Source organism: Lutra lutra, chromosome 1 (genome assembly GCF_902655055.1).
Source record: "Lutra lutra chromosome 1, mLutLut1.2, whole genome shotgun sequence".
Classification (NCBI taxonomy): Eukaryota; Metazoa; Chordata; class Mammalia; order Carnivora; family Mustelidae; genus Lutra; species Lutra lutra.
The window spans coordinates 195475519-195489607 of NC_062278.1; the positions used below are offsets into that span (position 1 = coordinate 195475519).

The 14089-nt window shown below is 42.2% G+C and overlaps 1 protein-coding gene across 1 annotated transcript in view; it reads left to right on the plus strand.

Moving 5' to 3' along the window:
• Positions 1-14089, plus strand: part of FHIT (fragile histidine triad diadenosine triphosphatase) — an 851975-nt gene that overhangs the window by 658240 nt on the left and 179646 nt on the right. The window contains exon 5 of the mRNA XM_047690617.1: positions 7801-7869. Within this exon, the coding sequence (XP_047546573.1) occupies positions 7801-7869 (69 nt within the window). The remainder of the gene's footprint in view (positions 1-7800; positions 7870-14089) is intronic.

Here is a 14089-nt window from a genome sequence, read left to right on the forward strand (position 1 = left end):
AGAGAGAGGGAGCGAGCATGAGCACAGGCAGACAGAGTGGTAGGCAGAGGCAGAGGGAGAAGCAGGCTCCCCGCTGAGCAAGGAGCCCGATGTGGGACTCGATCCCAGGACTCTGGGATCATGACCTGAGCCGAAGGCAGCCGCTTAACCAACTGAGCCACCCAGGCATCCCCCCATTCCTTTCTTAATGATGCGTCTATAAGATGCTGATATTGCTGAGGAGAATGTACCACTTTGCTTAAAAACCACTCACTTTTGGGGGCGAGGAAATCGCTATCCATTAAGAAAGCAGGTGTTAGGAGAACCTCCCCTCCTCCTCTGTTTTTTAATCCTACCGCAGTAAGCGGAACAAAATGAGGAACCTCCCTACTGTGTGTATAATAGGCCCAAACAGGAACAGCAAGAGACAATTACATTTCAAGTGCCTTCTTCCATTTTCCTTTACTAAGTGAATTAGAGGCAAGCATGGCGGTGGAGAGGCTGCCATGTGGAGAGAAACATCTGGGCAGGAGGAATTAACACAGTCTCCCGGCCCATTATCTTGCCTCTAGTTTTTCACTCCTTTAGCTTCCTCCACAGATTCTAATTCTCAAATTACAATAGATTTTTGATGTCTGCCTCTTACTCCTCCCTGACTTCCAAAAAGCAAAACATCCTATTTTCACCAAATAGAACATTTTTTTTGTTGTTGTTCTCAAAAAAGAAGTTCTGGGCTCCCCCCGCTTCTTATGTAAGTAGCTTACCTATATAATCTGGGTATCAAAGAGGAGAAATAAATACATCACCCATTATTCCGAAGCTGTCAGTTGAACCGTCTCAAGACCCGGTGTCTTGAGAGAGGTGGACTATGTCATCGCTGGTTTGAAGATTTCCCTAAAATTAATCTGCTTCTTTTCTATAAAGAGAACACTGACACATCATTTAATTACTTTTTTTCTCATAAGTCAAATGCTTTACTTAGACATCTGTTGTACTATCACACCATTCATCCATCCATTTCTTAAGTCATTGTCAATTATACCAGGAGCTACCATATCTGTGAGAACAGTATATGCTTGTAACCGTGCACAGTGCTGTGGGCACATTAGCACATCCAAAACACGAAAACATAAGAGCTATGACTGTCTCCATTTTTCTAGAGGAGGAAATGGGGCTTACTGAGAACCAGTGAATTGTCCAGGGTGACCAAATCGATCATAGTGGCGGAGCGGAGATTCTCAGGCAGTTTGGTGAGATGTCTACATGCTGTCTTTGTGACACCACTGTCCTTCCCAACTACACAACCAGCATTTGGGTGAAACATGTGTCTGGGTGCATTTGGAATAGTCCAGGGTTAGGCCTGTCGTCATAAACAGGCCAGTGTAGTTGTGAATAGTGCCTCCTTTCACGCTCAGAAGTTCCACTGTAGACAGTAAATGCTGTGGTGCCCTAACTAGCAGCATGGTTCTTGCTAGGCAGTCCTACTTCTGCTGATTCTAAGTATTCTCATCTGCCTCTACTAGGCAAACAGAGAAGGAAAGGCAGGAGGCTGGCTTTGGTGATGTTCTTGAGACAAGATGGCCGGCTGACTCTGCTCATGGGCTTATTGCCGTTTATGTATCTTCTTTGGAGAAATGCCTATTCCTACTTCTCCTATTTTTAGCTGGAATGTTGTCTTTTCTTACGTTGTAATAGTTCTTCATATGTCCTATGTACCAGGCCCTATCAGATATATGATCTACAAAACTGTTCTCCCATTCTGTGAGTTGACTCTTCAAGTTTCTTGATGGTAGCCTTTGAAGCCCAGTGTTTTACATTTTGATGATGTTCGCCCTCTTCCGCTTTAAGGACCCTGGGCCCAGGTGGATAATCTGAGATCGTCCACACTCTTCCCCTTTTAAGAGCAACTGGTTAACAACCTTAATCTTTCTACAACCTACTTCTCCCTTGCCATGGAACCTAATGTATTCACAAGTTCAGGGATCAGGGTGTGAACATACTGGAGGGGTCATTCCATGCACATGATCTGCAGTGGTGTTTGTTATTCTTTAGAATCAGATTTGCCTTCTGAGGTCACTCATTGATCTGAGTGAAGAGGTTCAACTGGCAGCAGCTGGTGGTTGCAGGACACTATTTATGGAGGAGCCCAGCTCTCTCCCTCTAGCCCTCCCTACCCTTTCCCCTTGCCATGACTGTATTGCTTATAATGAAATCGCACTGTATTCCAGCAAGGGCAAAAGACACCAGTGTGACAACATCGACCATCCTCAAGTGAGTATGAGGTAAAGTAGGTGTGTTCAAAAGGAAAGGAGAAGCTCCGTAGCACAAAAGGGGCAGAGCCTACAAAAATGTTGGCAGCGTATTAAAACTCAGTGAGATCCCGCATTTGGAGGAAAACTGAGAGAGAACAGGGCTTTTAAAGCTAAAATGTGCTGAAGCACAGGGGCCGAGAAAAGGTAGATCTCCTGCTTGATGGAAAGAACTTCAGTTTAATAAATGAGGGAAGTGAAGACTTGTCATTGAACAACTTTGTTCATCTGTATGATATCGGGCATGGCTTCCAACTAGGAGGAAGTAAGATAGAAATGGAACTCAGGAGATAACACTGCTCCAAGTGAATTGAATTTTCTAGACAAAGGCCAGTTCCAATCCATGATCCCAAAAGGACTTGCAGATGTGGTTAAAGACATGACTCAGAAATCACAGAGCTTAAGAGAGGCATCAAGGAGCCGCAGCAACGAGGTGTCCTTGAATTTGGAGTGTGTATGTGGGGGAAGCTGTGTGATCTCCTAAGAGATGGTGTCATGACAGACTCGAGTTCAGATTTCAGTGCTTGGTCACTCTCTTGCAGGAGCTTGGGCAAGATGCTTAACCTCGTTGGGCCTACTTTGCACCTGGAAATGATAATGAATTTATTAGTCACCTTTTGGGAGTATTAGAAGGCTTCATTGAAATGGTGTAAATCATCCTAGGGACTGGCAGGAAGTGAGCCTTCAATAAATGCTAACAGCAATTTCTGCTACTGAAGATAAAAATGATCATTGTGGAAACCAGTAGGCTGAGGAAACTTCAGCCAGTATTTCCGCAAAAGTGATTTCTGTCCTCCACCGCCCATATCACCATTGATTTCTTTGCAGGACTCCTTTTCCTTAGAAAGTTGTCTGTGCTTATTTATCTCCCTTTCCTCACCTTCCCCTCTCTCTTAATCCATATCCGTTTTAGTTTTTTTTTTTTTAGTAATAGCTTTATTGAGATATAATTCACATGCCATCAAATTCACTCTTTCAAAGTGTATAGTTCCAATTTTTTCTAGAATATTCACAATGTTGTGCAACCATCACAACTATCTAATTCCAGAATATGTTCATCATCCCCAAAAGAAACCCATGCCCATTAGCAGTAACTCCTCATTCTTCCATGGAAAATGCTAATTTACTCCCTGTCTGTATGGATTTGCCTATTCTAGACATTTCACAAATGGAATCAGACAATATCTGGCCTTTTATGCCTGGCTTCTTTCATGTGGCATAATTCATAATTAGCATAATTCTTTGACTTAACGGTTCTTCATTCCTTTTTTTTTTAAAGATTTATTTATTTGACGGAGAGAGATCACAAGTAGACAGAGAGGCAGGCAGAGAGAGAGAGAGAGAGAGAGAAAGAGGGAAGCAGGCTCCCTGCTGAGCAGAGAGCCTGATGCGGGACTCAATCCCAGGACCCTGAGATCATGACCTGAGCTGAAGGCAGCAGCTTAACCCAATGAGCCACCCAGGCGCCCCTCTTCATTCCTTTTTATGGCTGAATCATGTTCCATTGTCTGGCTGTACCACATCTTATTGATGCATTCACAACTTGATGGACATTTGGTTTGCTTCCCCTATTTGGCTATTGTGAATAATACTGCTATAAATATTCATGTGCAAGTTTTTGTGTGGACATATGTTTTCTTATCTCTTAGGCACATGCTTAGGCGTGGAATTCTGGGTTTACATGGAAACTCTGTTTAACTCTTCGAGGAAGTGTCAAGCTCTTTTCCAAAGCAGTAATACTCTTTCACCTTTCTGCCAACTGTGTAGGAAGGTTTTAATTCTCCATATTCTCGCCAACACTTGTTATTGTCTTGCTTTTTTTCTCTAATTGCCATTCTGTTGAATATAAGGCAATATTTTCAGTGTGGCTTTGCTTTGTATTTCACTACTGACTAATGATGTTGAATCTGTTTTCAGTTAAGTGTTTATCACCCTGATTTCACTGGAAACCAACTCAGGTTTTCAACATTGACACTGATGATTATTCCTTCCTTCTTGAAATTCCTTCCTCTCTCAACTCTAGCACTGACCCTTCCCTGACTTTCCTCACCGTATCCTTGAATCTTTTTTCTTTCCTTCTCAAACTTCAAATGTTTAAGTGTCCCAATTCTGAATTTTTATCTCTGCCCACTATTTATTTTTCCCCAACCCTTATCTTTACCTGCAATTAAATTGTGTATTTATTTTCTTGTATATGTTGCATTACCTATTGGAATGTAGTTTTGTGGGGGGAAGGACTTTGTCTTGTTTGGTACTGGTTCCTAGAGTAGTACCTGGTTATAAATAATTTTGCATGAATAACTGTACTAGAAGAGTATAAATAGATGTTATATAAATAAGGACGCAAGATCTCCATTATTAAATAAGTTTCCCGGTTGCTAATTGAACATACTTAATTAAGTGTATTCAATGTGGTTCTTGTCTGATACCTTAATGTGCTTATGAGCCTTGTGAAATTTTACTTGACCATGAAACCTTTTTTGGTGTGGAATATGTCATGGCTTTTCTGAAGTATTCTTCTAAGTCAAGCAGCTAAACTGCTTGAAACACTAGCAAAATTTAAGTTCTAGCAAAAAATAAACCCTGGTAAAATTTTGGGAGGGCTTTGTTAAGTAGAAGTTTTGCTACCACTTAGAAAGGTAAGCGGTGATTACCAAGGCTCCGTATGAACTCACTAAGGACAGGTTATGTCCAAATATCCCCATGTGTGCCATTCATAGCGCTTTGTTTGTTTTGTTTTGTTGGAATACCATTCTATTGAAAGGCCATGGTAATGGTATTTGTTCACAATAGTGAAGTTGTGAGCTAGCTTTATCATGATTTCCTTTCTCTGAGAAGTCGAGTGTGTTGTCAGGATCTTGTGATCAGTCTGTCACTTAAGAATTTATATCAAGATATCAGGCAGGGTTGAGGTCTGGGCCCTTGGGGAGAATCACCTATATGGTGAGCTGTTTGTTGTCATCAGTGTCACAGTAAATCTTAGTGGCTACCATGATCAGGAATGACATTTCCAGGACTGGGTGATAACAGAGCTTATAGAGATAGCCCTGAACACTAAACCCAGGCAGACAAGGTAAAGAAAAGGAGACATAGAATGGGCCTGGACTCTGGAGGTTCCCCTAATATAATATTAAGTCCATAGCTGGGACTATTTCATTAGTGCACCACAACAAGCCTATCCTTAAGGATAAGGCACAGAGGGTGACCAGAGTGCAGGAAGCCAGGGAGCATTTAGTAATAGTAGGTCTTCCATAACCCAGTTGGGCAGACAAAACAGTGAGTGACCCTGGTGCCTCTGGTCACTTTTGGCAGGAAAGAGCTCAGGAACCAGATGGATAGTCTAAACAGAGGACATTGGCACCACCTGGGAGTTTGCTTGAAATGCACATTTTGGGGGCCCCGGAGGTCCGTGTCTGACCAAGCCCAGATGCACGTTCAAATTTGAGAACTACCAGTCAAAGCAATAGAAAGAAGCTGCAGCCACAAACTAGAACTGTACCCCCACTCCAGGAGCTTCTTAAATCTCTTCCTTACTAGCCTGGGATCCAGTCCCTGGAGGTGATCTCTACTTGGTCTGAAGGGGGAAAAAATGAAAATAAAAAAAGAAAATAAGAATAATAGTGCTGTAGCTACGTGTATTGAGTGCTGATGATGCTTTGCACAGGCTTAGCGGATTTGAATCCTCTTAATGACCATGTGGGGTAGACACCGTTCCCGTTCCTGCTGCAGCTGCGGATACAGAGATCCAGGCCCTTCTGAGGCAGGGGCCATGGCCAGTAAGTGTTTGGTCAGGGTTGGCAGCAGGCAGTTGGACAGCGGAGCCCTGGTGTGGAATATCTGATTATTCCACGTACAAGGAAGATGGTGGTTGGGTGGGTAGGTGGATAGAAGAAAGGAAGAAAAGCAGGAAGCAGTGTAGAAAGGAAGGAAGGATAAAAGGAAGAAAGGAAAAGGGAAAGAATGAGAGGAGGGAAGGAGAGCTTCAGGTGTGGGAAGCAAGGGTCGAGGGAAGCCTCCTTCCCAGGTGGGCTCTTGCCTTGAACTGTGACATTTTTCTGGTCTCACCTTGAAGTCACACAGCCTGTGTCTTTCAGCATATCCAGCCCGAGCGCATCCTCCATTGCTTTCTCCTAAGACTTTGGTCCATGGGCAGTTTGCAAATTTATATTTCCCCTTTATTTGTTCCCCTTGTCTCCCTACACTCACACAATCTTTGTAACTCGTCCCAGTTACTGAGCAATCCATGACTGCCTTCATCGACTGGAGAATATTCTGGCAAAAACATGTCCTTCTTTGGGGACTGTGCACTCAGGGGCAGATGGGAAGCTCCTCTGCCTTCATTCACCTTGGACCGCCTTGTCCCTACCTCTGCTTTAATAGCATATCATTTTTCCCTTTCTTGTGCAGCGAAGCCACAGGGACACTTAATCTCACATTCTCCAGAGGCCCTTTGGAAGCTCAGAGACTAATCTCCGTAATCAAGAAGGGGTGGGTGTGATCAGGGACTAAGTTTGATTCTTTGTCTGCCTCTCTACATTTAGGCTTTTCATTTTCACATTCCTCCCCACTGTTTGTAATAAACGCAGGAACATAGCTCAAGGGCAGGAATGAGGTTTAACTTGAGCTGAGGTACAATAGAGGCTATTTGGAAAGTAAAACTTTCAAATGGCAGTTTAGCCTTGAAGAATATACTGAATTAGATATGCGATGTGCCTTGATTCACTATCTCTGCATAATAGCATAGCTCTGTCTATTACCTGGGTGCTTTCATAGACTGGAGACACAGGCTGTTTAATAGATGGAACTCATTGAAGGAGCGTCGATGCTCATGAAGAGTGTGGGGACAAGAGCCACAAGCCCTGGGTTCCTGTATAGACACTGCATCTCCTGCGGGGCCTTGACCACTTCTGAGGGTAGATTTCCTTACCTGTAAAGGGGGTTCTCAGAGTAGAAGTTGCCTCCTGGGATTATTCAGAGCAGTCCATGAGATCAGTGCTAAGCATCGATCTTTCTTATCACAATAAGTCAACGTTTAATAAAGGAGAACTATTTGTATTACTTTTACATGATTTCTGCTTGAAAAACCTTAATTCTGTAACTTGGCCTACACCCTTCGCTACCGCCCCTTATTTGCTCCCACGCAATTTTCCCTTGGCCAAGTCTCATTTCTTGTCACTTTGAGAGTCACTGTGGTCACCTGTCACTTCACAGCACTGGCTAACTATAGCCAAGACTGACAGCTATGAATAATTCCACAGACCCCCTAAAACGTTCTGGCATTTCACTCAAATTCTCATCCATGCCACCACACTGTTCTCTCTTGTTTTAGGCCTCTCTGTTCTCCATGGATTTCAGATACAGTTACTGAAGGTGAACGTCCTCCTCCTCTGGAAAATAATCTAGCAGGAACCAATGTGAACTAATTGGGCTTCATGGGAGCATCACTGTCAAGTCTAGAAATATATGGGGAGATAATCACATTTCAATTTCTTCCTCTCTCATTCATTTTCAGCATGTTCATGTCCACGTTCTTCCGAGGAAGGCTGGAGACTTTCAAAGGAATGACAGCATCTATGATGAGGTGGGTCTGTTCTCTCTGATCTCATTGCGTGATCACAGGGGCTGTCGGTGTGAGGAAATCAAGCTGATGAACCAGGTATCACCCTGGATATATGGGCTTATGTGGGATTCTGCCCAATATGACTTGGGAAGTGGCAGGAAAAGCCAAGGAGCGAAGAATGTCCATGACAGGAACCAAAGACAAATGAATTATAATGATTTTTTTTTTTTTCAAATGAAATGTGGCAGAAACCAAGTGTCCTTGTGATTTCCTCCCTCTCATTTCCAAGGACACTAAATATTGTGTGGAGATATAGCCCAGTCTCCACAGGAGAAAATCTACAGTGCTGCTGACCAATGGAAATCAAGCCAACTCATAGATTATTTTTCTAGTCAAATGCTCCATTTAATTTTAACTCAGCTTCTCTCCCCTAATAGCATTTATTCCAAGTGGAACTTTGAATTATCATCAGCAGAACCTAGTTGGCTTGAATGATAGGAGTGCTGCCCATGTATCGTAAACATTTGAGCAGCGAACTGATTTCTGGATATTTCCATTCAAAAATATAAATGTGAAACCACTTATAGAGACAAAGTAGAAAGGCGATCTGCTCCTACGGTCCTCTACCTGGGAAACTTTGGGGGTCTGTGTGCACTATGTGGGGTAAATAACCTTAATGGATATGCTGGTGTAAAATCCTAGATGGATGATTCAATTTAACTACTTATTTTAGCCAGGGAAGGGCACATATGTTCCCCAAATGATCAGATGGCAGAGGTGCCCCCAGTGCTTGCTTGGAAAGGGTTTTGAGGCTGTTTCTGGATGAAACAAAGACAAATGCTGTGATTGATTAGCTGTCTCTACCAGGTGTCAGATAGGAAAGGGGTACCAGTCCTGCCATCTTTTTGACACTACTATTCTAACCACTGGAGAACAATGCTTCAAGTACATTTTTAAAAAAATTTTGGTTGTTTATCATGTGGCCCTACCCCTATGATTATCTCCACCTGGTTTTATATTTGTAGGGTTGTTTTTTTTTTTTTTATTAGTGTGTCTTTTTTTGTATTTGTAGTGTTTCTTTGCAGGAATTGGATATTAAAATGGCTACCAATACCCTAAAAATAAAGAATGAGAGGTCATCCGTTAATAATGAAACTTACAATTAATTTTTCTGGGACTCACTGGTTCCTCAGAGGTGACTGGTGATCATGCTTTTGGGACAGCCCTCACTATATTGTGCCTCCTGTGAACTGTAATAGGCCCGTGCCGAGTGAAAACCTTCTAGTTACACCAGTAACTAGAGTACTGGCTTTTGGTTCCTAAATTCCTAAGTACTGGCTTTTGGACCAATTGCTACAAATCTCCATTCCCCAGAGATCCCATCCCTAGACATTCTGACCCAGTGGATTATGGGGGCTCATTGGAATCAGTAATTATGGGAGCATAAGAAAGTGCCCAGGAGGGACACCTGGGTGGCTCAGTTGGTTAAGCAGCTGCTTTCGGCTCAGGTCATGATCCCAGAGTCCTGGGATCGAGTCCCACATCGGGCTCCTTGCTCCGCGGGGAGCCTGCTTCTCCCTCTGCCTCTGCCTGCCACTCTATCTGCCTGTGCTCACTCTTGCTCTCTCTCTCTCTCTGACAAATAAATAAATAAAAAATCTTTAAAAAAAAAAAAAAAGTGCCCAGGAGATTCTGATCATGGCTAGATTTGGAAATAGTCTCCCAAATTTCTACTTTCTGAAAGTTCTATCCTAGAATATTATAATTTGAACTCGTTTTCATTAGATGTGGAATGTGACTTGGAGTTAGTAAGGGCTTAGTTCAAGTTGGAAGAAAATCAGAATTATGGAGTAATTATAAAGAGATGCCTTTTTTAAAAATATGAGTACTGATCTTATTAACATAAACTAAGGTTAATAAAATGTTGCCAAGTACAGGCTATTTTAATGAATAAATTAGCACATGATTTATATACAAGTGAATACTGCTAAAGTGTTATTAAAAGTGCTTGAAAACACTGTTTTCTTAGGCTGAACTGTCACCTTGAAATCTTATTTATATTCTAAATGCACTTGTGACAGGAGCTGTGGGGCTACATTTCAGCCCAGTCTGAGACACGATGTCCAATGCTGAGGGTGGCATGTGCCCTTTCTCCCCTCCCTTACTCTTTTGCCCTTGTGTGCGTGCTCTCACAGCATCTCTAGCCCCATAGATGAGGCAACACATGTTCCTGCTTCTCCATATTTGGAGAAGCATCTCAGGAGATGGAATTACTATAACAGTTCTATTTTTTTTTCAATTAACTGCTAAGTCCTGCAGTATAGACAGTACCCACTAAGGGAGATCATGGTATAAAACTATGAAGGGATTGAACTTCAGAGACAGGCAGAATTAGGTTTAAATTCAAGTGCTACCTGCTAATTTTGTGACATAGGGCAAGGCATTAAAGCTCAGTGTTTTATCTTTAAAAATGGAGATAATACCCTTCAAAAGCTCGTTGCATGAAATGTATGATATACTGTACCTAAAAGCTCATTGTGGGGATTGGTACCTACTAGGCATTTATTAATAGGTAGTGGTTCTATTCTTATTATGATCATTAATTTTGTTTTTCAAAGGATTAGCAGTTGGTGGGTAAAGGCAGAATTTATATTCAAAGCCAGGACATTGGATGCTTCCATTCAACATTCTTTTCAGGGGTCAGATTTCCAATTTTCCCTCTGCCTTTCACTACTCATTCTCAGATTCATCTTCCTCTTTGTGCAAAAATATACTTTTCCAGTTTCAGCATGTAATAAGATAATGTCTAGAAAGTGGTACAAGAAACATGAAGCATTGCACAGGCATTATTGGTACAAGACATAATGTGCATTAGACTGAGTGATCTTAATCAGAAATGATGGAGTGATGAGGGACAGCATTCTTTATGCTGATGGGAGCACTCATTCTAGATTATGTATCTGTCCATGAAATACAGCAAACAGACTTGCTTGGAGGGTGGGGAATGGGAACGGGGACAACAGGAGAGGGGGCTCCATAAAAAGCAATTGTGTTCCTTCTACTGTGGAAACAGAAAATGATGTGTAAAGGAGTGCCAGATTATAAATCGGCTAAGAATGTGGGGTTCTCCCTAGGCCCTGTTTGAGGAGAGAGAGTGACAAACTGGAGAAGGTTCACAGAAAGATGATTGGGATGGCAGAGTCTGGACATGGTGATCTGGGGAGTAGTGGAAGGTGGAGATATTTTGTCTCGAGAAGGGTGGACTTGCAGGGGGAAGGCAGTGACAGAGTCATTATTTCTAAATATTTACCAGTAGGTGGGAAAAGTATTAAATGATCTGTGTGTCTTTGATGGGAAGGGGGTAGAAATCTGGGGTTTGGGGGCTAAAAGGAGCCAGATATCAGCTCCATATAACAATAGATCAAATTGACAGAACTTGCTAAACACTTACAGTGCCATGTGTTTGTGTGAGTGATTGGGGGTCTGTGGGGGCTTCCTTTTCCCAGATCCATGCAGGCACAGAGTGGATGGCCATGATTCCTCAGGAGGACTTCTACATCCAGTCCTTGGAGGGACCCCTTGGTTCTAAGATTCCACTCTTTATCAATCTGGCCCATTGGATCATTACCTTTATTTTTTGGTTAGGCAAGTTCTGTAACAACTAGTGTGAGTTGTTGTTGTAGTTGTCATCAGAATAATAGCATTTGGGTTGCTGCCTAATAGGACAAAATTTTTTATGTAGCTCATAGAAATATAAGTGTAGTTTTCCTCTGAGGTATGGGTGACCAGGCTGTATTGATTTTTCTCATTCTCAACCGGCTTCCTACTTTTCCTCCAGTTCACTCTTGCATATGGTTGGCCCACAGGCTCTGCTTGCCTCCTCATATGTATTTATTTTTCCTACAAAGTATTTTTTAATGAGTTTGAATGGTATTGGGCATGTTACTCATTCTTCAGGTCACTACATCTCCCCCAGCTCCCTGTCTCTTAGCAACGCTTGCCTCATATGTTTATGATCCCCGTCTGGCCACTGAAGCCATTTGTTTGAGATCTCTATTTCATGGACTGCCCCTCTTCCCTCTACCTCTCAAATGTCACTACTCCACAGGATTGTTTGTCTCCTCTACTGTGCATGTCACTTCCCTGTAACTTCCATTTTACCTCCTTGTTTCCTCACGTATAGCACTATGGCCTAGGTAAGTTCTTTAACTTCAGTATACCCTGCCTACCTCTCCAGTTCTTTTAATTTCATTCTCCCTCACTGCTTGCTTTTGTCAAGTACATTATTCTTGTTCCCACCTCAGGGCCTTGGCACTCATGTTTCCTTTGCCTGTAACCTCCACTGGCTTCCTGTCTTCATCCACATCTCAGCTCAAATATCAGCTCCTTGAAGGGTTCTTTTCATGGATTCCCCCAGCCCATCTGGGATAACTAATCTCTTATCTTCTCCACAATAATTCTATCACTTTACTATATTTATTTACTTCTTAATACTGACCACGCTTGAAATAATTTTTTAGCTTAGTAATCAGTGTCTGTGTTCCCATCTGTGCTGTAGAGTCTTGGGAACAGGGACCTAATCGGGCAGAGGAGGTCTCCAAGAAATATTTGTTGAATGAATGAGTACATGAGGGAATGAGGCATTGAACTAGAAGAACTTGACATTCCCTACTAGTCCTAACATAATTTAAAGGGAGAGAACATCTTGCTTTTCAGGGGGTCAATTTATTAACTTGGAGCTACATTGGGTGAGATTCTGACATGGTGATGTCAGCCATCTGAGGCTAATTTAATGGAGAATTTATGGAACAGAATCTGCTGGTCAGAAATCCGTGTGCACGCAGTTCCAAATCGCCGCATGTCAGAAGGACGGCAAAGTAATTATAAACCTTGTCCGATTGCTAAGGAAGTCTGGGAGGCACGTGTCAACATCAATAAGTCACTTGCCTCCCCCAAAATCTAGACTCACGTGTCTGCAACAAATACAGATGTGGGATTTGCCGAAAGCAGCCTCCAGAATTCTCTTCCTTTCATTTTAATCTGGATTGTCCTGAGGTTATCTTTATCAGCTCTTCCTCGAGCTTTCTGTCCTGGATGTGTCTTTGTGCATTTTGATCACTAATTTATCTTCCTCATTTCAGAGAGTGAGTCTCCTTTTTCTCCCTCAAAAATGAGTTCACATTCCACCCTTTTCAAGGAAAAATCTCTTATAAAGCCCTTTCAGTAATGTTTTCCATGAAGATCTTATTTGTCCATTGTTCCCAAACCCTTTCTATATCCATGTTCTTTAAACTTCCATGAATTATGTGAGGCCTTCTCTGAACTCAGTGGGTCCTCCATTATCTTGACAAGTTGATGAAGATTATGATAATGACATAAATGGGTCCTTGGTTAAAAGAGAACATACAGCTAATGTGGGGGAAGGAAACACCCATTGCCTAATGCCATGGTACATCATCTCATTAACTCAGTAAGGCTTAACCTAGCTGTGTCCCAAATAAGCAAGTCTCATAACTGGATTAGACAATTCATCAAATGTTTATGGGTGACATTGAATGGTTGTGATTGTGCACTGTATATAAAACCCATTACTGACGAAGGAAGTGACTATTATTAAAGCAAATGGGAATAGCAATCAGCAATTGGACAATTCATCCATGAATTTCATAGACAGAGCAACTGTGGGTTCAAGCATGTCATGGGAAACAATTGCTTGGCTTAATACATGCATGAACAAAATCAATTTGCTAAAATGCAGGTCATTGGGCCCTGAGGGCTGGAGAAAACTATTATATTGCTGATAATATTTATTGTTGAACTTGGATCTCTTTCACACACCATTTGACAATGAACTCAAAGTCCATGGGTCCCCACTTGACTCCAAAAGGGAAGGAATGTTTCAATGAGACAGTTAATTAGCTTCCCCTCCCCTTTTGAGTTCAGTGATGTCTTCATACTGAGTAATGCATCTTTTACTGTTTGAGAATTTTGGAATGAAAACTTGGTTACCTCTTGTTAAGAATAAAACAGAAACTAACATGGAGGACATTGGGAAATGGGGAGGAGAAGGGAGTTGGGGGAAATTGGAGGGGGAGACAAACCATGAGAGACTGTGGACTCTGAGAAACAAACTCAGGGTTTTGGAGGGGAGGGGGTTTGGGGTTGGGTGAGCCTGGTGGTGGATATTAAAGAGGACACATATTGCATGGAGCACTGGGTGAGGTGCATAAACAATGAATTT